At 45.2% G+C, this 24750-nt stretch overlaps 2 protein-coding genes across 4 annotated transcripts; one reads left to right on the top strand and one right to left on the bottom strand.

Annotated features, from left to right (window-relative positions):
- Window positions 1-655: 655 nt before the first annotated feature.
- On the top strand, window positions 656-10988 carry AQP11 (aquaporin 11). Its single transcript, XM_039369679.1, has 4 exons — window positions 656-1078; window positions 2072-2668; window positions 6230-6346; window positions 8023-10988. The coding sequence occupies exons 2-4, from the start codon at window positions 2074-2076 to the stop codon at window positions 8082-8084; spliced, it is 774 nt and encodes a 257-aa protein (XP_039225613.1). The 5' UTR covers window positions 656-1078; window positions 2072-2073; the 3' UTR covers window positions 8085-10988.
- On the bottom strand, window positions 10281-24480 carry CLNS1A (chloride nucleotide-sensitive channel 1A). 3 transcript variants are annotated; one of them, XM_039369681.1, is made up of 7 exons: window positions 24293-24480; window positions 21745-21881; window positions 20416-20520; window positions 18360-18470; window positions 15959-16132; window positions 12613-12685; window positions 10281-10987 (listed from the first exon to the last, which is right to left on the bottom strand). In XM_039369681.1, the coding sequence occupies exons 1-6, from the start codon at window positions 24409-24411 to the stop codon at window positions 12618-12620; spliced, it is 714 nt and encodes a 237-aa protein (XP_039225615.1). In that variant the 5' UTR covers window positions 24412-24480; the 3' UTR covers window positions 10281-10987; window positions 12613-12617. The 3 variants fall into 3 exon arrangements, with proteins under 3 accessions (XP_039225615.1, XP_039225614.1, XP_039225616.1); XM_039369680.1 differs by having other exon boundaries at window positions 20416-20523; window positions 24293-24477; XM_039369682.1 differs by lacking the exon at window positions 15959-16132.
- Window positions 24481-24750: the final 270 nt, after the last annotated feature.

The following is a 24750-nucleotide window of genomic DNA, read 5'->3' on the forward strand; positions in this document are numbered from 1 at the left end:
GAAACAGGAAAGAATAGAATAGAATAGAATAGAATAGAATAGAATAGAATAGAATAGAATAGAATAGAATAGGTATAGGAATATGAATAGAACAGGAATAAATAATAGAATAGAATAAAATAGCAGAAAAACAGAATAGAATAGAATAGAATAGAATAGAATAGAATAGAATAGAATAGAATAGAATAGAATAAATTTATTGTCACTTTGAACGTACACTTATCGGCATACATTAAAATGAAATTTCGTTGCATTCAGCTCTCAAAGGGTCACCACCTCCAATAAAACACTACATCAATATGACCAAAATAAATAAATACATACAGAATTACGCCTATACCCACATATATTATCTGACACAGAGGAACAACACAGTCTACTTCGGGTTATGTACAGATGTGGAAAAAAAGACTTTTTGCAAAACTCGCGCTTCGGGAGAGGGATGTGCGGGGTGGGGGGGGCGGAGTGGGGTTCAAGGTCCAGCCGCGCGTCCCGGACCGGCATCGCTTGCAATTACGCCCCCCCCCCGCCTCCTTGCAGGCGATCGGACCGAGATTGGCAGCTGCAGCCGCCGGAGGGAGGCTTCTTGGCACGGTCTCCAGGTCTGGATCCACCAGCTGGGAAAGATCCGGAGCCGAGCCGAGCCAAGCCGGCTTGCAAAAACTGCAACCGGCCCGGGAGCTTTTGCAAGAGCGAGGCTGGAAACGGCGACGTGGCCGGCCCGGGAGCGCCCTCGCCGGCCGCGGCTGAGCGTTCCTCGTAGCCCCGAACGCCGACCCGTCCGCGGGGCGAGCGGCGGCCGTTAGTGTCGCCCGAACGAAGCGCGCAACGGCCGCGGCAGAGGCTCCCATCCGGCCGGCCGCAGCTGGAGAGGGAAGGCGGCGGCTTTTCGCGCCCTTCCCCCCCAGCCGGAGCTTTTTTGTTGAGCGCTTCGAAGTGGTCTCCTTTCCTCGAGCAGCGCAGGATTTGAACTCAGTGCCGGGCTCCGGAGCGAGCTGGGCCTGCGCGGAGCGGCTTGCGATGAGAGCCCGAAGCGGAGAGGATTGAGTCTCAACACGCTTCTGTTTCGAGACGAAAGGTAGTCCTTGGACCCCCAACTGAGCCCCAATTTTTTTGTCGCTAAGTGAGACAATTGTTGAAAGTGAAATTTTGCCCCGTTTTGCGACCTTTCTGGCCATGGTTGTTAAGGGAATCGCTGCAGTTGTTGAGTCAGTAACACGGTGCTTAAGGAAATCAGGCGAGGGGCGCCCATACAGGCAGTTCTTGACGTAGGACCGCAATTGAGCAAATAATTTTGGTGCTAAGTGAGATAGTTCAGTGAGGTTTTGCCCCGTTTTATGACTTTCCTTGCCACAGTTGTTAAGTGAATCGCTGCAGTTGTTGAGTCAGTAACACGGTGGTTAAGTGAATCAGGGGAGGGGCGCCCATACAGGTAAGTCCTTGACTTATGAACCCAATGGAACCCCCCTAATTTTTGCCGCTATGCAAGACGGTTAAGTTTTACCTCCCCCCATTTTACGACCTTTCTACCCACGGTTGTTAAGTGAATCACTGCACCTGTTGAGTCAGGAAGACGGTTGTTAAGCGAACTCGGCTCTCCCCCATTGACTTTGCTTGTCAGAAGGTCGCAAAAGGGGATCACGTGACAAACACACACACACACACACACACACACGGGGACACCGCAACCGTCATAGTCGGTTGCCATTTTCTTCCCCTCATATCAAATTGTATTAATTTTATCAACATATAGAAGGCACAAAGGAGAGAGAAAAAAGTAATGGAAAACTAGGAAAAAAGAGAAAATGTGGGGTGGAAAGAGGAAAAAAGAAAAAAAAAAGGCATTGACTTCCAACTCTTTTTTGGCCCAGTAAAAAATAATAACATTACGTCCATTTTTTTTTTACTCAATCTGCTCGGTTGAATTTTGGTCACGTGACCACGAGGAGGCTCCCAACGGTCGTAAGTTTGAAAAAAAAACTTGTGTTGACACTGCAAACGGTTATAAGACGAGGACTCTCTGTGCCAGCCCTCCTGTTCTTGTTTTCTCTCTTTTTTTGGTTTTTTGCAGCCATGAATTCCGACGAAGCCTTGATCTCCTTGCTGGTGATGGCGAGCATCATCCTGCTGATAGGCGGCTGCAGACAGCTATCCCACCGGGCGCTACGCCGGACTCCCAACTGGTTCACTTTCGCCCAGGAACTGACCGCCACTTTCCAGATCTGCGCGTGCACCCACGAACTCTGCCTGCTGGGCGGCTTGCTGCCCCGTCCGCAGATCGCCCTGTGGCTGACCTACGTGTTCACCGTCCTGCACGGCTGGACTTTAACGGGCAGCGTGGGCAACCCGGCCAGCGGCCTCCAACAGCTTTACAAAGGGCAGTTGCGGGTCCAGAGTTGGTGCCTGCAAACGTCGGCTCAGTTTGCGGCGGCCGTCTTGGCTCACCTGTGCATGAAGTTAATCTGGATGTTGGGGTTCACCTCCGGCCATTTGAGAGCCCTGCCCGACATTTGCAGCAACCCCATTCAAACCACGATCACCAACGCTTTCGGCCTCGAGTTACTCTTCTCCTTCCTGTTGCACCTGACTCTGCTCCAGTTTGAGGGCATGAACCCCACCATGAAGGTCCATCTGATTGCTCTGCTGATCACCTCTTTTGTCTACACAGGTGGGTCGCGTGGGTTCCTCTGACTTTAAACTCGGACCAGGGTCCTTCTTTGGAATGCAGGTAGTCCCAACGACTTGCCGCCACATTTGAGACTGTTTCCGTTGCTAAATAAGGCAGTTGTTAAGTGAAGGTTGCTCCAGGAAACCTGGCGTGGCAGTGGTTAGAATGCGGGACTGCAGGTGGACTCTGCTCACTGCCAGGAGTTCGATCCTGACCGGCTCAAGGTTGACTCAGCCTTCCGTCCTTCCGATGGAAGGTAAAATGAGGACCCAGATTGTTGGGGGCAAATAGGCTGACTGTGTAAACTGCTCAGAGAGGGCTGTAAGGTCCTTGGCCCAAAGTCACCCAGTTAGTTTTCATGCCTAAGGTGGGACTAGAACTCACGGTCTCCCAGTGACTGGACCAAAATCATCCAGCCAGCTTTCATGCCTAAGACGGGACTAGAACTCACAACCTCCTGGTGATTGGCCCAAAGTCACCCAGTTAGTTTTCATGCCTAAGATAGGACTATAACTCACAATCTCCTGGTGATTGGCCCAAAGTCACCCAGCTGGCTTTCATACCTAAGGTGGGACTAGAACTCACGGTCTCCTGGTGATTGGCCCAAAATCACCCAGCTGGCTTTCATCTCTAAGATAGGACTAGAACTCACCATCTCCTGGTGATTGGCCCAAAGTCACCCAGCTGGCTTTCATGCCTAAGGTGGGACTAGAACTCACGGTCTCCTGGTGATTGGCCCAAAGTCACCCAGCTGGCTTTCATCTCTAAGATAGGACTAGAACTCACCATCTCCTGGTGATTGGCCCAAAGTCACCCAGCCAGCTTTCATGTCTAAGGTGAGACTAGAACTCACCATCTCCTGGTGATTGGCCCAAAGTCACCCAGCTGGCTTTCATCTCTAAGGTAGGACTAGAACTCACCATCTCCTATTGATTGGTCCAAATCATCCAGCTGGCTTTCATGCCTAAAGCGAGACTAAAAGTCACCTTCTCCTGGTTCCTAGGCTAGCACCTTAACCATAACCCCAAACTGGCTCTTGTTATGCCAACAAAAATCCCTAGATGAGCGCAATATCCATAAGAATAGATCCAATAGCGTGCTAGGAATAGATTCAGTTTGGAGGAGCTGGAGAGCTGATGGAGGCCTTATGAAAGATCTAAGACCCAAATATCTCTGTATAAATGCACCCTCCATTAAGAGCGTCTCGTAAGCCGAGGGCATTGTATTTTTCAAACTCTGCCTTTGCCAAGCGCATCGTCTCTTCCGCGAGGTGGAAAGAGTTTCTTTGCCAGCCACTTCTGCTGAATCACACTTGGGAGTTCAGCTGCTTGTGTATTTGTGTATTAAATACTTACTGCTCAATTGTAGCATAACCATACACATCTGGGCTGACTCAGAAGCCTTTGGAATACAGGTAATCCTCCAGTTATGATCGCAAGCGAGCCCCAAATTTATTTTTCTAAGTGAAACATTTGTTCTGTGAGTTTTGCCCCCGTTTTAGGACCTTTGTTGCCACCGTTGTTAAGTGAATCACCGCAGCTGTTCAGTGAGTGACAGGGTTGTTAAGTGAATCTGGCTTCCCCACTGGCTTTGCTTGTCTTAAGAGCCGCAAAAGGGGACACAGCGACCGTCATAAATATGAATCAGTTGCCCATCGTCTGAATGTGGATCACGTGACCTGTGGGCATGACTTTGCTTGATCTTTGAACTTGTTTCTTGACTCTCCTTTGCTGGATCACCAAGCATTCATTTAGTCCAAAGTTGTTCAAAGGTACGACGGCGCTGAAAAAAACTGACTTAATGACTGTTGTCGCATCCCCCGGGTCACAGGATCAAAATCCGGACTCTGGCATGTACTTATGACGGTTGCACTATCCTGGAGTCTTGTGATTCCCTTTTGTAATCACCTGATCAGCAAAGCCAAGGGGGGAAGCGAGGTTCATTTAATGACCGAATGAGCCCGTTAGCTCCAGTGGATTCTCGTCACTACTGTGACAAAAAAAGGTCGTAAAATGGGGCAAAGCTCACTGAACAGCCGTCTTGCTTAGAAACAAAAGTTTTGGGTTCAACTGTGATCATAAGTCAAGGACCACCTGTAATTTTTAGAGCAGAATAGAATAACAGGGTTGGAAGGGACCTTGGAGGTCATCTAGTCCAACCCCCTGCTCAGGCAGGAGACCCTGTACCATTTCAGACAAATGGCTGTCCAGTCTCTTCTTAAAAATTTCCAGTGTTGGAGCATTCACAACTTCTGGAGGCAGGTTGTTCCACTGATTAATTGTTCTCACTGTCAGGAAGTTTCTCCTTAGTTCCAGGTTGCTTCTCTCCTTGGTTAGTTTCCATCCGTTGCTTCTTGTCCTGCCCTCAGGGGCTTTGGAGAATAGCTTGACTCCCTCTTCTTTGGGGCAGCCCCTGAGATACTGGAACACTGCTATCATGTCCCCCCTCGTCCTTCTCTTCGTTAAACTAGACATGCCCAATTCCAGCAATCGATCCTTATATGTTTTAGGCTCCAGTCCCCTGATCATCTTTTTTGCTCTTCTCTGTACTCTTTCTAGAGCAGCGGTTCTCAACCTGTGGGTCGCGACCCCATTTGGGGTCGAACGACCATTTCACGGGGGTCGCCAAACAACGCGATCCGCCATTTTTTTTTCAGCCGGCGCAGGGGGCGGCGCCGTGCAGGGGGACGGCACAGGGGGCGGCGCTGCACATGCGCGCCACGCAGGGGGCAGCACTGCGCATGCGCGCCACGCAGGGGGTGGCACCGCGCATGCGCGTCGCGCAGGGGGCGCCGCCGTGCACGCGTGCCACGCAGGGGGCAGCACCGCGCATGCGTGCTGCGCAGGGGGCGCCGCCACGTGCGCCGCCTGCTCATGACCGGGGTCGCCGGTCTAAAAAGATTGAGAACCACTATTCTAGAGTCTCAACATCTTTTGTACATCGTGGTGACCAAAACTGGGTGCCGTATTCCAAGTGTGGCCTTACCAAGGCCTTATAAAGTGTTCTTAACACTTCACATGATCTTGATTCTATCCCCCTGTTTAGACAATCAAGGAATGTCTTAGCTTTTTTGGCAGCTGCTGCACACGGCTGGCTCCTGTTGAAGTGATTGTCCACCAGGACTCTGAGATCCCTCTCACAGTTGCTACTACTGAGCCATACTGGGTGGTATGCATTATGCACCTATACTGGATTTAACACCATTAATCAACAACATCTGCCTATCCCAGGTCCTTGGGAACGATAGGGAGATAAAAACCCCAAATCTGGTCTAATTTACATAGGGAGGGGGGCTGTAACAATGCACCCTTGTTTGTTTTGGCGGGAAAAAAAGCCCCTTCCCTCAGCAGACTATCCTAAGGATGGCTGAAAAGATCTGAAGAACATACAGTGTCCACCACCTGGCCTTCATTGATCATTAACCTCCCTCTGAAGAGTTTGGCAACTCCCAAAAGGCAAACATCCTGGCTTGTAAGAGGTGATCTCAATCCACCCCTGAACTTTGGAATCTGTTTGATTTGAGATTTATTTATTTTGGGATCTTCTTCTTGTCTTTGATAGGAGGAAACCTCACTGGGGCAATATTTAACCCGGCTCTGGCTTTTTCTTTGCACGGAAGCTGCTTCATAGACCAGTTTTGGAATTACCTGGTGGTGTATTGCATCGCACCGTGCATAGGTGAGCGGTTTTATATTGTTCATTTCTTTTGGACAAAGGCACCAGGAGCCCTAAATTGCAGGAAGCAAGGGGTGTAAAACAAGAGAGGAGTTGCTTTAAGAAGGGAATCTTAGAATAAGCATTTTCTGTCTGATACTGGATAAAATAGGAGCCCCCCCCCATTTCTGCATCAGAATAGAATAGAGCTGGAAGGGACCTTGGAGGTCTTCTAGTCCAGCCCCCCACTTAAGCAGGAGAGCATACCATTTCAGACAAGTGACTGTCTAGTCCAGGGGTAGGCAACTTTGGCTCTTTTATGACTCGTGGACTTCAACTCCCAGAATTCCTGAGCCAGCCATACTGAGGGGAAAGGGAGGGGTTTCCATGCTGAGCCATGCTGCCTGAAGAATTCTGGGAGTTGAAGTCCCCAAGTCATGAAGGGGCCATAGTTCCCCCATGCTGACTCAGGAATTCTAGGAGTTGAAGTCCGCAAGTCATGAAGGGGCCATAGTTCCCCCATGATGGTTCAGGAATTCTGGGAGTTGAAGTCTACAAATCATGAAAGGGCCCTAGTTCCCCCATACTGGCTCAGGATTTCTGGGAATTGAAGTCCACAAGTCATGAAAGGCCATCATTTCCCCATGCTGGCTCAGGAATTCTGAGAGTTGAAGTCCCCGAGTCATAAAAGAGCCAAGGTTGCCTACCCCTGGTCTAATCTCTTCTTAAAAACCTCCATGATGAAACACCCACGAATTCTGGAGGCAAGCTGTTCCACTGGTTAATTGTCCTGTCAGGAAGTTTCTCCTTAATTCTAGGTTGCTTAGGTAAATCTATCATTGGGCTATTAAAGGGTTCCAAATTACAGATAGTCCTTGACGTAGGCCACAATGGAGCCCAGAATTTCTGTTGCTAAGCGAGAGAGTTGCTAAGTGAGTTTGGCCCCATTTTACCACCTTTCTGGACACAGTTAAGCGAATTTAATAAGTTAATAACACGGTTGCTAAGTGAGTCTGCCTTGCCCCCTATCGACTTTGCTTGTCAGAAGGTCGCAAAAGGGGATCACGCGACCCTGGGGACCCTGCGACCGTCATAAATAGGAGTCAGTTGTCAAGCGTCTGAATTTTGATCACGTGACCGCGGGGATGCTGCAACGGTCGGTCGTAAGCGTGAAAAAGGGTCCTAGGTGACTTTTTCCAGTGCCGCTGAGATTTCAAATGGTCACTAAACGAATGGAGGGCTGCCCATATGGTACCAACCAAAAATAGTTCACTTTTTGGAAATTGTTCAACCCAGGAGCGTCCACTCCTTTTTAATAATAATAATAATAATAATACAGTTGGAAGGGACCCTGGAGGTCATCTAGTCCAACCCCCTGCTCAGGCAGGAAACCCTATACCCTTTCAGACAAATGGCTGTCCAGTCTCTTCTTAAAAACCTCCAGTGTTGGAGCATTCACAGCTCCTGGTGGCAGGTTGTTCCACTGGTTAATTGTTCTGTCAGGAAATTTCTCCTCAGTTCTTGGTTGCTTCTCTCTTTGGCTAGTTTCCATCTGTTGCTTCTTGTCCGGCCTTCAGGCGCTTTGGAGAATAGCTTGACTCCCTCTTCTTTGGGGCAGCCCCTGAGATATTTTAATCTGCTTTTTTCTTCCCTTTTTCAAATACCTCAAAAATCTTTTATTTATTTTTTCTCTCTTTCAGGATCTTTGCTCGTATCTGTTATATGGGATGAAGTTCTCCCTGGGCTGTACAGAGATATTTAAATCTGAGAAGACAGAAGTTTAAGCATCTCATTTACCAAAACAAATGATGCAGTTTTTCTCTCCTTTTCCTGGAGACTGATGTTGGAAGTCTTCTAACATCTTTTAGAGGTTGATTTTGAGCATGGGGTTTTAAGGTCTGGTAGGTTCCCATGCTTTAAAACGTTTAAGATACCAGGATCTGTTTTCAAAAATTGGAACCCTGAATGCCCACGCCTGTTAAAGGGAAGTTATCTTGGTTTTTATGCACAATCCATCTTTTTCAGGAGATAACGAGTCGATCTTTTAAGAGAAAACAATCCATTAAAAAAATGTACAAAAACCGAGTGTCATAGAAAAAAATATATTTTTTCATTAGTAACAGTTTACCTTGGGAATAAGATAGAAGCTAAAACATTGAGCAAATGGTCATAATTAAAGACAATGAAGTACATTTTGCTTGATGTTTAGAACACTGTTTTTCAACCTCCACCAGTTTGGATATATGGACTTCAAACTCCCAGAATTCCCCAGCCATCCCTGGCTGGGGAATTCTGGAAGTTTGCAGTCCACATATCCTAAAGTTGCTAGGTTTGAGACACACCGGCCTTGAAAATGATTTACTAAGCTACATCCTAAATAAGTCTTAAATCTGCAATTCTGGGATTCTTTTGTGGGTTATCCAAAATTATTTAAATTTCTTCTTCCTAAAGCAGTTAACAGAATATTGTTTCTACTAGCTCACATAAGAAACATTTCTCCAAGTATTTGATACTATTTTTTTTTTTTAAAAAGTGTGAACCACCTTTGTATAAATGATAGTTTTTAAAGCACAGTTTTATGCATGCATCTTACGCATATAAAAAAACACAAAACCCAGCAGCTATATCATCAACTCAGGGCTGAACAATTACTTTTTTTTTGAGGATCTCTTTATTGTTAAAAGTTGCAAACGATATGAAAATGAGAATCATATCCAGATGCGACAATCAGATTGGCTTCCCAAATGCTTCAAGATTTTGTGTATCAGTCAAATAATTTCAGGAGCATTCGCGCAGTGTGGAAACTCAGCAGCTTACAAAGCAAAACACAAGACTGTGCCATAATTGTGTTAGCATCTCATCTGGAGCTCATGTATTCCTTCCAGAATTTCTGCTTTGTTTATATGAAAGTTTCTGTTTTGTTCTGTTAGTTAATTCTGTTAGATTTCGCCCCCCCCCTCCTCCCCAATCTAACAACGGTGCTAACATTTAGAAAGAATCAAAGGGTTAGTTTCAGGAAAACAATGAAATTTCTAACCCAGTTAAAGTGGAAGAATTGTAAAGATGTTTTTGTCTTTTGGACTTTAAAAATGCCCTCATGTGAATTATAGTTGACAGGCTGTTGCCTGGAACTACCCAGTATTTTATTTTTTCTTAAAGTGTCTTAAAATTTTTGGTGGATGGAAATTTTGGTGAGGGTTTTGTTGTTCTTTTTTTTTTTGGCATGGTTTATATTCAAAGAATATTGAAAGGAGGACAAAGTGCCATCAGCTGTCCTTGAATCCCAACTGAAGGATTTCTGTTAATATAATGGTCGTCTCTTTCAAAATAAGGGCTAAATTCCTGCTGTAAGAGTTCGTATGGTATACATTTGACTTGTTATAATTGCTTGATAACTGCAGTACTATTACAGAAGCGAGGCTTCAAAATATTCCTTCAGTAAAGCAGGCAGAGAAGGGGGGGCTGGGGTACTGAGTTCTAATCTTTGCACTAACTGGATTAGAAACATCATCTTTAATTTCCCTTATCCTCTGGAAACTTGAACATGGCATGTCCCTGCCTTAAAAATGAGCTGAACCTGAACAAAATATCCACAACGTACGTAGGTGGTTAATATTGACTTAAAGAGTAAAAAAAATGGATATTGTCTTAATAAACAACAGTTTACTTTTACTCCTCTCAAATGTTTTTTTGCCTCCCCCCCCCAGACTTTTAAACCCCCAAACATTCACTCATATCCATAATTTCATAATGATATCAGGGAGACTTGCTGCATTTCACATAATCAGATGGCAGTAAAGATAATCCTTGAGTTACAAATGCTCATTTAGTATCTTTACCATAGTTACTACAGGAATTGACAAAGGTTCCCCTATTCACACATCAGCATGAACACCAGTAGGTTTTAGACAGAACAGTCACCTGAAAAATAAGTTCCCAGCAATAAGCAGCTCAGCTATTAAAGGTACAAAAATTATCTTTATTGAACCACTTCATTTGTATTAATAACAGAAATAACAAGATTTATCTGTGGCGCAGAACCATCTGCTCGGGGCCAAAAGAGGCCCTCAGAAACGTAATAAAAGATCCTCAGAGAGACCGAATCAATTCTTCGTAGGGTTTCCACAATTTCCTTGACTTTGCACCTCTGTCGTTGCACTGGCTAACCCCTCTACATACTACTAGCATAACAATTCTTGTTGTGTGAACCTGGCTGTAGTCAAACAAGCATGAAACATGGGAACGATTCAGGAAGAATCTAGAATTTTGTTCTAAGTGACAGTTTTATTCCTCTAGTGTCGGGCTATCCAACCTTGGCAACTTTAAGATTTGTGGACTTCCAGCTCCCAGAATTCCCCAGCCAGCATGGCTGGCTAGGGAATTCTGGGAGTTGAAGTCCACAAGTCTTAAAAGTTGACGAAGTTGGACATCCCTACTTTAGTATATCATGTAAAGGCCCTCGGCCTGTAAGCCATAATTAATCTCCAATCAGAGCCAAGATATAATTGCCCCTGTGTGTGTGTTGCATGTATGTGTATGAAAAAAAGTCAAATCATGTTTATAAGCACAGCTACAAAACCATTTACAGTCTTCACGTTTAGGTCTTATAGGGGAACCGTGGTCATTCTTGTAAGCTTGTCGGTCTTGGAAGACGCCCAGGAGAATCTGAAAGACACAAGAAGCTGCATTTCAGAGAAAAACAAAACAAAACAGAAAACAGATTAAAAAGAACATAGCCTGATAACATGATGCGCCAATCCAGCACCAGGGATCTCCTGACACTTTTTCACATTGGTTTTCAAGTACGTCAGGGAAAAACTCGTTAAAGGCAAAGAAAAAGCACACCACAAAAACTCTCCTTTTAGGATCCAGAGGTTTATTGAATTTTAGAACACAAAACAAGTAACATACATCAGAGGGATAGAATCAGGATCAGGTGAAGTGTTAACATCACTTTACAAGGCCTTGGTAAGGCCACACTTGGAATGCTGGATCCAGTTTTGGTCACCACGATGTAAAAAAGATGCTGAGACTCTAGAAAGAGTGCAGAGAAGAGCAACAAGGATGATCAGGGGACTGGAGGCTAAAACATACGAGGAACGGTTGCTGGAATTGGGTATGTCTAGTTTAATGAAGAGAAGGACAAGGGGAGACATGATAGCATCCCAATATCTCAGGGGCTGCCCCCCCAAAAAAGGGGGGGGGAATGTCAAGCTATTCTCCAAAGCGCCTGAAGGCAGGACAAGAAGCAACGGATGGAAACTAATCAAAGAGAGAAGCAACCTAGAACTAAGGAAAAACTTCCTGACAGAACAATTAACCAGTAGAACAATCTGCCTCCAGAAGCTGTGAATGCTCCAACACTGGAAGTTTTTAAGAGACTGGAGAACCAGGGTTTCCTGCCTGAGCAGGGGGTTGGACTAGATGACCTCTAAGGTCCCTTCCAACTTATTTTATTCATTAGATATGAACCTCAGTCAACTGAACATTCAAACTGGCTGGCGCTGATGGCTGACACGGGTTGCTACCAGCATCCTAGGTGTCAACCAGGTACCTCCTTAAAATGTAAGATGTTCCGAGTAGCGCAGTTTTTTTTGTACATTGCTGGAGTTATTGCAGGAAGCTGCAGTTTCTTGATGTGTTTCCACTCCATATTTTCTATTCTATTCCATTCCACTCCACATTTTTCATTCCACTCCATATTTTCCATTATATTCCATTCCATATTTTCTATTCTATTCCATTCCATATTTTCTATTCCATTCCATTCCATATTTTCTATTCCATTCCATATATTTCATTCCATTCCATATTTTCTATTCCATTCCATATTTTCTATTCCATTCCATTCCATATTTTCTATTCCACTCCATTCCATATTTTCTATTCCATTCCATATATTTCATTCCATTCCATATTTTCTATTCCTTTTCATTCCCTATTTTCCATTCCATCCATATGTTCTATTCTATTCCATTGCATTCCATATTTTCCATTCCATTCAATCCCATTCCATATTTTCTATTCCATTCCATATTTTCCATTCAATTCCATTCCATATTTTCCATTCCATTTTTTTATTCCATTCCATTCCATATTTTCTATTCCATTCCATTCCATATTTTCCATTCCATTCCATATTTTCCATTCCATTCCATATTTTCCATTCCATATTTTCCATTCCATATTTTCTATTCCATTCCATTCCATTCCATCAGCGGAGGCTCCAAGGGATGTAATCAAATGGAGAAAGACTTAACGAGGAGTGTCAACCTGGCCATTGGTCCTACCTTTCTTAATGATCAACGTCGGCATCCTCAAACTGTCCCGTCACTACTGGGCCCGCATCGACTTCCATTCCATCTGAAAGCAAAAACATCAACAGACTGGAGATGCTGCTCGACTTATGACCGTCTGCTTAACAACCATTTGAAGATACAATGGCACTGAAAAAAGGACAGTTTTTTCACACCTACGACCGTTTACAATATCCCCACGGTCTATGCCAGGGGTAGGGAACCTTGGCTCTTTTATGACTGGTGGACTTCAACTCCCAGAATTCCTGAGTCAGCATGGGGGAAGCTATGGCCCCTTCATGACTTGCGGACTTCAACTCCCAGAATTCCTCAGCCAGCATGTGGGAACTATGGCTCCCTCATGACTTGTGGACTTCAACTCCCAGAATTCCTGGGTCAGCATGGCTGGCTCAGGAATTCTGGGAGTTGAAGTCCACAAGACATAAAAAGGGCCAAGTTTGAAGACCCCTGCTTGTGGACTTCAAGTCCCAGAATTCCTCAGCCAGGCACGTTGGCTGAGGAATTCTGGGACTTCAAGTCCACAAGTCATAAAAGAACCAAGGTTGCCTACCCCTGGTCTATGCGATCAAAATGTGGACGCTTGGCAACTGACTCATATTTATGACGGTTGCAGTGTCCCGGGGGTCATGTGACCCTCAGGCCAGGAAAGTCAATAGGGCAAGCCGGATCCACTTAACAACCATAATAACTGCAAGGAGTCACTTAACAACTGCAGCAAGAAAGGTCGTAAAATGGGGGCAAAAGTCATTTGACGACTGTCTCGCTTAGCAATGGAAATGCTGGGCTCCATTGTGGTCGTAAGCCGAGGATTACCTATACTGGTAGTCCTCGTTTTAACAACTGGCTACTTAGTGAAGGTTCAAAGTTACTATGGACCCAAAAGGTACTTATGACCTGGGCGCAGAATTCCAGCCGCCCCCCCCCCCGCTATCACACGACATTTCAGTCATTCGGCAACCAGCTCCCTTTTACCGTCGCTTGGCGTGTGCTACAGTCAGGGGACCGTGATTGGCCATATTTTTTTTGCCAGTTTCCAGTCTTTTCCCAGCCAAAGGAATGAATGGGCTCACTTGACCACCACAAAAAATGTGCTTTAAAAGACCACCACAAAAAATGCTCATCAAATTGGTCTGTGGAGGTTCTCCGTCCTGGTTGCCCCAAAGATGCTTTTTCAGGAGGCAATTGGACTTTGTTTTTTCTTTGAAGATGTTATAGTAGTAGTAGTAGTAGTAATAGTAGTAGTAGTAGTAGTAGTAATAATAATAATACAAAATTGGAATAATAATAATAATAATAATAATAATAATAATAATAATAATAATAATAAATAATTGGAAGGGACCTTGGAGGTCATCTAATCCAACCCCCTGCTCAAGCAGGAAACCCTATACCAGTGATGGCGAACCTTTTAGAGACCGAGTGCCCAAACTGCAACCCAAAATCCATGCATAGTTGGGTGCCGGGAGGGTGTGGCCCGTTGGCTGGGTGTGGCCCGTTGGCTGGGTGTGGCCCATTGGGTGGGCGTGGCTAAACTAAAAAGTTCAACCAATCAATTCCAACTTTGCAAGATCTTTTTTTCCCCATGAGAAGTTGAAATTGACTGATTGATTGAACCTTTTTTTTTTTTTTTTTGCACACGGCAGTGGAGGCCTAAAGCGAAAAGGTTTTATAAAATCCAGCGGAAGGCCTAGGACTGGGGCGACGGCACGCGTGCCCACAGAGAGGGCTCTGAGTGCCGCCTCTGGCACCCGTGCCATAGGTTCACCACCACTGCCCTATACCTTTTCAGACAAATGACTGTCCAGTCTCTTCTTAAAAGCTTCCAGTGTTGGAGCATTCACTGCTTCTGGAGGTAGGTTGTTCCACTGGTTAATTGTTCTCACTGTCAGGAAGTTTCTCCTTAGTTTTAGGTTGCTTCTCACCCTGATGAGTTTCCATCTGTTGCTTCTTGTCCTGCCTTCAGGCACTTTGGAGAATAGCTTGACTCCCTCTTCTTTGGGGCAACCCCTGAGATACTGGAACACAGCTATCCTGACCCCCTCGTCCTTCTCTTCGTTAAACTAGACATACCCAATTCCAGCAAGCGTTCCTTATATGTTTCAGCCTCCAGTCCCCTAATCATCTTTGTTGCTCTTCTCTGCACTCTTTCTAGAGTCTCAACATTTTTTTTTACATCGTGGTGACCAAAACTGGGTGCAGTATTCCAAGTGTGGCCTTACCAAGGCCTTGTAAAGTGGTATTAACACTTCACCTGATCCTATCCCTCTATTAACGCAGCCTAGCACTGTGTTGGCTTTTTTGGCAGCTGCAACAACTCTCTAAAAAGAATGCAAATGACCAGCTATCTGGAAAGAGTATAAATCCTTCCATTCCCCACCATCCAGTCAGAGCTGGAGAAGCTTCTTGGAGGACAAGCGAAACATCTTCAAAGAAAACCAAGGAAGTCCATTTAACCTCGTGAAAAAAAAGCACCTCTGGGTCATAAAATTGGATTGATCACATGGATGCCTCGACTTACATTCCTGCTCTACAAGGGGGAATTTAGGCTCCATATAAATCAAGCACATAACAATGCAGTGGGTAACTGACAGATGGCTTATAAATTAAAAAGCACATAAGAAAAAAAGCAACGGATGGAAACTGACCGAAGAGAGAAGCAACCTAGAACTAAGGAGAGATTTCCTGACAGTGAGAACAATTAATCAGTGGAACAATCTGCCTCCAGAAGCGGTGAATGCTCCAAGACTGGACGCTTTTAAGAAGAGACTGGACAGCCATTTGTCTGAAATGGTATAGGGCTTCCTGCCTGAGCAGGGGGTTGGACTAGATGACCTCCAATGGTCCCTTCCAACTTTATTATTATTATTATTATTATTAAACTTAGGAAGCCTTGCCTCAGTGGGAAGTGTCAAGCTTGCAACTAGATGACCTCCAATGGTCCCTTCCAACTTTATTATTTTTTTAAAAAAAAAAGGTGTGCAGCCCAATTGGAGAATGGGACACCAACGATAGATAGTCCTGTCTTCTCAAAGCAGGTCTCCAAACTTAGAAACTTGGAAGACTTGTGGACTTCAACTCCCAGAAATCCTCAGCCCAGCCATTTTGGCTGGGGGAACCCTGGGGGTTGAAATCCACCAGTCTTTTTAAGTTGCCAAAGCTGAGAAACCCAACCCAAAATAGCAAGGAAGGGGACGGCAGAGTTAGGAGCAGGGTCAAGTCACGGGGGGTCTCCAGAGACCCCCGCCTCAAAGCCTGACTGGAGACTGCCCTCAAGATAACTCCAACCTGGGTCCAGAAAAACTGCAAGGTGAATTCCTACCTTCAAATTCCCCGAGAGTATCTTCCATTCTCACCCCAGCCATGTGGTACTGGGTGCTAATGGACTGGGCCAGCATGCCCTCCAGCCTCTCCAACGTAGCTTGGCCCTCGGCCGTTAAGTGGGACAAGCCTTCTTCGTACGTGTAGAAGGAGGGGATATCGCCTTGACCAATTTCTGTGCCAAGAACAGAAAATGCAAAAATGCACGTTAGCCTTAGAGCAGCGGTTCTCAACCTGGGGGTCGGGACCCCATTTGGGGGTCGAACGGCCGTTTCACGGGGGTCGCCAAACTACGCAGTCCGCCATTTTTTTCCCCCCTTTTCCTTAGCTGTGCTACTCCCTTTTATTCTATTGGCTTTTGAAAGCCAATAGAATAGACTCTCTTGAATAGAGTCTAATTCTATTGGCTTTCAAAAGCCAATAGGAATTGTCCAGGCTGTCTCTGCCCTGCTGAGCCCGCCAAAAGTCCCATTCTGCAAACGGTGCTGCACCAGTTGAGTAGTCCTCGACTTACGACCGGTTGGGGGTCACGGCATTAAAAAGGTTGAGACCCACTGCCTTAGAGAGAACACAAGGGGGGTCTGGTCACGTGATCCAAATTCAGACGCTTGGCAGCCGACTCATGTTTAGGGGGGGTCGTGGCATCCCCGGGGTCAAATGATCCCCTTTTGCGACCTTCTGACGAGCGAAGTCAATGGGGGAAGCCGGATTCACTCAACAATCGTGTTACTAACAACTGCACTGATCCACTTAACCACTGTGGTAAGGAAGATTGTAAATTAGTGCAGAACAGGAGTGTAGTAAAATGGGGCAAAAGCCACTTAACAAACGTCCCGCTTAACAACAGAAATTTTGGGGCTCAATGGTGGTCGTAAATCCAGGATTTCCTGTACTACTCCTGTAGTAACTGTGAGAGGGACCTCGGAGTCCTACTGGACAATCACTTAAATAGGAGCCAGCCGTGTGCAGCAGCTGCCAAAAAAGCCAACACAGTGCTAGGCTGCATTAACAGAGGGACAGAATCAAGGTTACATGAAGTGTTAATACCACTTTACAAGGCCTTGGTGAGGCCACACTTGGAGTACAGCATCCAGTTTTGGTCACCACAATGTAAAAAAGATGTTGAGACTCTGGAAAGAGTGCAGAGAAGAACAACAAAGATGATCAGGGGACTGGAGGCTAAAACATACAAGGGACGATTGCTGGAATTGGGTATGCCTGGTTTAATGAAGGACAAGGGGGGACATGGTGGCAGTATCTCAGGGGCTGCCCCAAAGAAGAGGGAGTCAAGCTATTCTCCAAAACGCCTGAAGGCAGGAAGAGAAGCAACAGATGGAAACTCATCAAGGAGAGAAGCAACCTAGAACTAAGGAGAAACTTCCTGACAGTGAGAACAATTAACCAGTGGAACTGCTTGTGAATGCTCCAACACTGGAAGTTTTTAAGAAGAGATTGGACAACTATTTTTCTGAAAGGGATAGGGTTTCCTGCCCGAGCAGGAGGTTGGACTAGATGACCTCCAAGGTCCCTTCCAACTTGATTATGATTTTTTCACGGAATTACTTCAATAAGTCACCCAAGCTGCAGTCCTTAAGCAAAAACAACAGTCATTAAGTGAACACTGCAGTCCTTTAGAAAGTCTGTTTTTTTTCCCAATGGATGTTGTTTGCCAGAAACTGGAACTAAACACCAGAAATTAATAAAACAAAACAAAACAAAAAGACCCCCAAACACAAAGTCACATGACCCTAGGGCATGGCAAATGGCCATAAATGCACCCACAACACAATCACATGACCCCAGGAACAAGGCTGTGTTCAAAGCTACAAGGTACTTTCAAACAGAGAAGAGAGAAGCAACCTGGAACTAAGGAGAAACTTCCTGACAGTGAGAACAATTAACCAGTGGAACCACCTGCCTCCAGAAGCGGTGAGTGCTCCAACACTGGGAGTTTTTAAGAAGAGACTGGACAACCATTTGTCTGAAATAGTATAGGGTTTCCTGCCTGAGTAGGGGGTTGAGCTAGATGACCTCCAAGGTCCCTTCCAACTTTATCATCATCATCATCATCATCACTGGAGGCTTTTAAAAAGAAACTGGACAGCCATTTGTCTGAAATGGTATAGGGTCTCCTGCCTGAGTAGGGGGTTGGACTAGATGACCTCCAAGGTCCCTTCCAACTTTATTATTATTATTAAGGTCATAAGTAGCTCTGGGAAGGTCCGTAACTTCAAAGTCAGTAAGTGAGCAGTCATTAAATGAGGACTACCTGTTAGACTAAAATGATTATTAACCAATTAATCTTTTTTGGGGGGGGAGGGTCTCTTAATACAGATACAAAACTGCCAGTTAATGTGGCCTAACCTGGATCTACACATCATGCACCTGCAAGCCCCGCTTACCGTGAGCCTCGAGCTCATATTCATCACCGTCGTAATTGCCATCCGAGTCTTCGTCTTCCGGGTCGGGATGCAGGGCTTGGCATTCACACATGGCAGTGAACATGGCCTCCACTAGGTGAAAAACACAACGGCAAAATCGACTCACTCGGGGGCTGCTCCATGAAGGTATTTTAACAGGTTGTTAAAGCGCCTAGCCCTTTAACCGTGGCAACTTTAAGACGTGTTACAAATAAAGGAGAATATTTGTAGCTCGGGGGTTGACGTGTGGGGTCCTTGGTGCTCTCTGAGCTTGGTGGTTTCCTTGCAGACGTTTCATGACCCAAACTAGGTAACATCACCAGTGCTAGAAAACAGGAGGAGGAGGAGGAGGAGGAGGAGGAGGAGGAGGAGGAGGAGGAGGAGGAGGAGGAGGAGGAGGAGGAGGAGGAGGACGACTGTGAACTCCATGCTCTCTGCTTTGGCTGATTTCTTGCAAACCTTTCATTACCTAACTAGGTAACATCATCAGTGCTAGAAAACAAGAGGAGGAGGAGGAGGAGGAGGAGGAGGAGGAGGAGGAGGAGGAGGAGGAGGAGGAGGAGGAGTCAGGTGAAAGGTGGGATACAAATAATTTTGTTGGAAACTCAATTTAGCTATCTATCTAGAAAGAAGACTCTTGCTGTTCTTAAGGATAACACGTGATAAATTTTGCAGTATGTGTATGGGGGAGAGTTGTGAAAAAATAAAAAAGTTTAAATAAATAAAAAAAAGGCTGTCTAATTTAAATCTAATCCCTGTCTAATTTGCTTTCCCAAAAAAGTAGGGGTTCTGTAAATGTCCATGTCCATCATGTCAGTCATTACAGACATGGAGGAGGAGGAGGAGGAGGAGGAGGAGGAGAAGAAGAAGAAGAAAAGAAGAAGAAGAAGAAGAAGAAGAAGAAGAAGAAGAAGAAAAAGAAGAAGAAGAAGAAGAAGAAAAGAAGAAGAAGAAGAAGAAGAAGAAGAAGAAGAAGAAGAAGAAGAAGAAGAAGAAGAAGAAGAAGAAGAAGAAGAAGAAGAAGAAGAAGAAGAAGAAGAAGAAGACGAAGAAGAAGAAGAAGAAGAAGAAGAAGAAGAAGAAGAAGAAGAAGAAGAAGAAGAAGAAGATGATCATCTGTGGGGTCTTTGGTGCTCTCTGAGTTTGGTTGTTTTCCTGCAGATATTTCATGACCCAACTAGGAAACATCATCAGTGTTAGAAGGGAGTGTGGAAAGAGAGGAGGAGGAGGAGGAGGAGGAGGAGGAGGAGAAGATGAAGAAGAAGAAGAAGAAGAAGAAGAAGAAGAAGAAGAAGAAGAAGAAGAAGAAGAAGAAGAAGAAGAAGAAGAAGAAGAGGAGGAGGAGGAGGAGGAGGAGGAGGAGGAGGAGGAGGACAACTGTGGAGTTCTTCGTGCTCTCTGACTTTGGCTGTATTCTTGCAAGCCTTTCATTACCTAACTAGGTAACATCATCAGTGCTAGAAGAGAGTGGGGGTTTGCGAGGAGGAAAAGGAGGAGGAGGATATATCAGAATTATAGTGTTTCCTTGCCAGTTAGATGTGTGCCAGCATTATTCTGAAAAAAAAAACCACCAAGCTGTTTGGTTTACTCGGTAAGGCAAACAGGCTGGAAACCAAGAGAAGGTAAGTTCTAGTTCTATCTTAGGCACGAAAGCCAGCTGGGCAGCTTTGGGCCAATCGCTAGGAGATGGTGAGTTCTAATCCCGCCTTAGCCATGAAAGTCAACTACTCATCGGTGACTTTGGGCCAGACTCTCTTTCAGCCCATCTCACCTCACAGGGTTGTTGTTGTGGGGAAAAGAGGAGGAGAAAGATATATAGGGATATGTTTGCCACCTTGAGTTATTTGTGAAAATAATAAAGGTGGGAAATGAATGGAATGAATGAATGAATTGAACTGAATGAATGAATGAATTGAACTGAACGAATGAACGAATGAATACATCCATGGGCTTGACTCCCTCCCTCAGCACACTCAGGATATATTCTCCGTGCCCAAACTAGCGTGTTCCAAGTTTCTCATCTGTTTTTCCAACTTACATGCTGATTTGTCGCTGGGTACAAATCGGAATTCTGAGATGGGTTCAAGCTCGTCGTCACTCTCCTCCTCTTCCTCCTCCGGTACGGGACTGTCTTTGGATTCTTCTGCTGAGGAATCAAAAATGAAGATGCGCGTTAAGCAACCTGGCATTTCTGCCTCACTTCTCCAAAGAATTAGGACCACCTGGGAGCTCCTGCTGTCGTGTCCAGCTAACATAGCCAGAGATAATAACTAAAGTCCAATAACTAGGTGTCGCCTACACAATTTTGATTTCTAATGTAAGGAATGAAAGAAAAAAGGGAGGAAGGGAGGGCAAGAGAAAGAAAGAGAGAAAGAGAGAGAGGGAAAAAAATGAAAAAAGGAAGAGAAAATGAAAGGGAGAGGAAGAAAGAGAAAAGAGAGGGAGAGAGAGGGAGGGAGACATTCAAGAGAATAAAGAACTAGAAAAAATGGGTTTCCACAAGTCACTGCTTTATCGCTGGAAGCTCAGCAGCTTATGAGAATCTTATCAACACCCAACCTCTGAAGAAGTTTTCAACAACAAGCTGTTCCCCCAGTCCAAAATGCCATTTGTATCACTAGCCCAGGAAGCTTTTGATCATGACATTAAGACATAGTCCGACATTCTTTAGATAGCAACTTTATTTTCTTCTATAGCCTTTTATTCAATGGGTATACAGATATATTGCAGTCAAGGTGGACTCAGCCTTCCCTCCTTTTGAGGTTAGCAAAATGAGGACCCAGATTGTTGAGGGCAAATATGCTGACTCCATAAACCGCTTAGAGAGGGGCTGTAAAGCACTATGAAGCGGTATATAAGTCTAAGTGCTATTGCTATTGTTAACTCTGCCCACAGCTAGGAGTTCAGTCCTGACCGGCTCAAAGTTTACTCAGCTTCTGAGGTCAGTAAAAGGAAGATCCAGATTGTTGGGGGCAATCTGTAAACCACTTAGAGGGGGCTGTAAAGCACTGTGAAACGGTATATAACTCTAAGAGCTATTGGGAAGGAAGGAAGGAAGGAAGGAAGGAAGGAAGGAAGGAAGGAAGGAAGGAAGGAAGGAAGGAAGGAAGGAAGGAAGGAAGGAAGGGAGGAAGGGAGGGAGCCATGGTGGTGCAGTGGTTAGAATGCAGCATTGCAGGCTTATTCTGCACACAGCCGGGAGTTCGATACTCACCAGCTCAAGGTTAACTCAGCCTTCCATCCTTCCCAGGTCAGAAAAATGAGGATTGTTGGGGGCAAATATGCTGACTATAAACCACTTAGAAAGGGCCGTAAAAGCATTGTGAAGTGATAAATCTAAGGGCTATTGCTAACTAGACCTCCTTACCTTCAAACTTGGCATTCACCATGACATACAAGTGTTCCCACGGGTAAGCATTCAAGTCCCTGGAGATGGCATGTAAACTTATGATGGGATAGTCCAATGAGAATCCAAGGCCCGAATCTGTTATCCATGACAGACGACTAAAAGTGCAAAGCAAACAGAAAAATAAGTGGTAACTGAATTGACGAGAACAGAATTTTACACCAAACTACTTTGAAATCACAGTTCACATCTATCTGAGCCATGACAATCACATATTTGATTTTTTTTTTAAAAAAAAAAAGCTGCTATGGAATAAAACCTGGATCCAAGACACAAATGCTAATGAGCACAGGAAGAAGGAGTATTAGTCAGGATTATTCAGAAGAGTGATTCAGTGCTGTGCCGGTCACCCTCTCAGGTCAACCCACCTCACAAGGTTATTGTCATGGAGAAGATAGGACAGTGATGGCGAACCTTTTAGAGACCGAGTGCCCAAACTGCAACCCAAAACCCACTTATGCATCGTCGGGTACTGGGTGGGCGTGGCCCATTGGATGGGCGTGGCTGCAGTGGTAATGGCAGACTGGGTGGGACTAAAAAGTTCAATTAATCAATTCCAACTTTGCAAGATCTTTTTTTTCCCCGTGAGAAGTTGAAATGGTTGAGCGAAAAGGTTTTATAAAACCCAGCTGAAGGCCTAGGACTGGGGCGACGGCGCGCGTGCCCACAGAGAAGGCTCTAAGTGCCACCTCTAGCACCCGTGCCATAGGTTCGCCACCACTGAGATAGGAGGAAGAAATTATGTTGTATATGTTCGCCATTTTGAGTTATTTATAAAAATAATGAGGGCTGGATACAAAGAAATAAACATTTTAAACGGTTTATTCACCACTTTGGGTTCAGAAACATACAAACCAATATAAAATGAAGTTATCCACCAGAAACTATCTCAAACCACAGACTGCAACCATATGAAACTGAATGAGCGCTAATCTGAATGAGCTGAGGTGGCGCAGCAGTTAGGGTGCAGTACTGCAGGCCACTTTAGCTGACTGTGTTCAGCAGGTCAGCAGTTCAAATCTCACCAGCTCAAGGTTGACTCAGCCTTCCATCCTTCCGGGGTAGGTAAAATGAGGACCCAGATTGTTGGGGGCAATGTAAATATACATATATACATTGCTTACTGGTGTACACCGCTTAGAGAGTGCTTGCACTTAAAGCGGTATATAAGTCTCATAAATAAATAAAATAAATAATCATGATGGGCTTGGCAATTTTTGCTATTGTTGTGGCCCAACAGCTAGAATCTCACACACAGCTCTTTAAGGGTTTACACATTTCCCCACAGATATCCTGAGATCAGTTTTTGCCATCATATCTGCTGTAGCTTGAAGGCAGAAGCAACCTGTCTTTCAATGACATTTACAGGTGGACCCATTAAGAGGGCCGGCCTTCCAAGTCCTGAGCCAGTACAGGGGATTCTGGGAACTGAAGTGTCATACTGTTGCCATGTTTGAACAATACTGGCTTAAACTGTAAGAATGCCACATGCTTGGCTATTATAAGGTTCAAATATCTATCTGTCTGTCTGTCTAGCCATCTATCTATCATCTATCAATCTACATATCTATAATTATCAATCATTTATGCATCTATCAATCATCTATCTTTCTACATATTTATCTTCTATCTATGTATCCTATCTATTATGTATGTATCCTATCTATCTACATATCAATATCTACATATTTATTAATCATCTATCTACATATCTATCTACATATCTATCAATCATCTATCACTCTACATCTATCAATCACCTATCAATCTACATATATCAATCATCTATCTACATATCTGTATCATTTATTTACATATCATCTATCTACACATCTATCAATCTCTCAATGTACATATCTATCAATCATTTACATATCTATATCATTTATTTACATATCATCTATCTACACATCTATCAATCATCTATCTACATATATATCATTTATCTACATATCTATCAATCTACCTACCTGTCATGTCTCTCATCTTTTGTCCTTTTTATTTATACAAATTAACTCAAAGCAGTTAATTTGTCTGTCTCTCATCTTTTGTCCTTTTTATTTCTACAAATTAACTCAAAGCAGGCAGAGAGGATACCCAACGTACTTTCTTCCTCCTATTTTCCCCCAACAACCCTGTGAGGTGGGCTGGGCTGAGAGAGAAACTGGCCCAAAGTCACCCAATTATTGCAATTATGATTTGATGAATGCAATTAGCGATCCCATAGTAGTCGGAGACTCCTCATGTCCATTATTACTCATGGAAACTGCAGTTATATTGTGGCAGGCGGGGAAGTCCCGCCTCCCCTCGACCTCCCCCCCCTCCAAGGATGGGAGATGCTGAGCTGCAGATGCCACATCTGGAGGGCGCCAGGTTGGAGAAACCTGACCACAGATTAAACGCACGTCCGGCCTCCCGTCCCTCCGAAAAGGCCGATTTAGGAGTATCCCTCCGCCCTTCCAGTGGCAGGGAGTTCCGCAGGCCTCTTTGGCTACCCACACGCCCTCACCTCTCCGCGATGTACAGGCTGCCCGTGCCCAGACCGCGTCCGCCGAGCACGGCCTCCGTATCGGGTTTCCGCAGCCGGATCCCCTCGCTCGGTTCCGGGATGCGCTTCAAGAAGCTCATAGCGAGCGCAAGGCCTACTGCAGCCGGGAGCCGCCGAGACCGGAAGTACAACCCGCCAGGCTGACCCGAGACGCTTCGCCGTTTCCTTTCGCCGTCACCATAGAGAGGGGGGAGAGCGCCAGGCCAGGCGCGCTGAGGCCTGCTGTCACCATAGAGATGGAGAGGGCGACGCTCCCCGGCGGCGATTGTGGCGGGGTCACGTGACCTTGTGCCCGCCTGCCGGGCAGGCGCCACGCTTTAATCCCCAAGTTTGCAAATTGCTTTTTTTATTATTTTTTTGCAAAACACGGACCGCTTTTACACTAGTGTTTTCAAAGGAGGGGATAAGAACTCGTGGGG

Source organism: Crotalus tigris, unplaced genomic scaffold, assembly GCF_016545835.1.
Source record: "Crotalus tigris isolate CLP2741 ecotype Arizona unplaced genomic scaffold, ASM1654583v1 scf7180000021196.354758, whole genome shotgun sequence".
Lineage (NCBI taxonomy): Eukaryota > Metazoa > Chordata > Lepidosauria > Squamata > Viperidae > Crotalus > Crotalus tigris.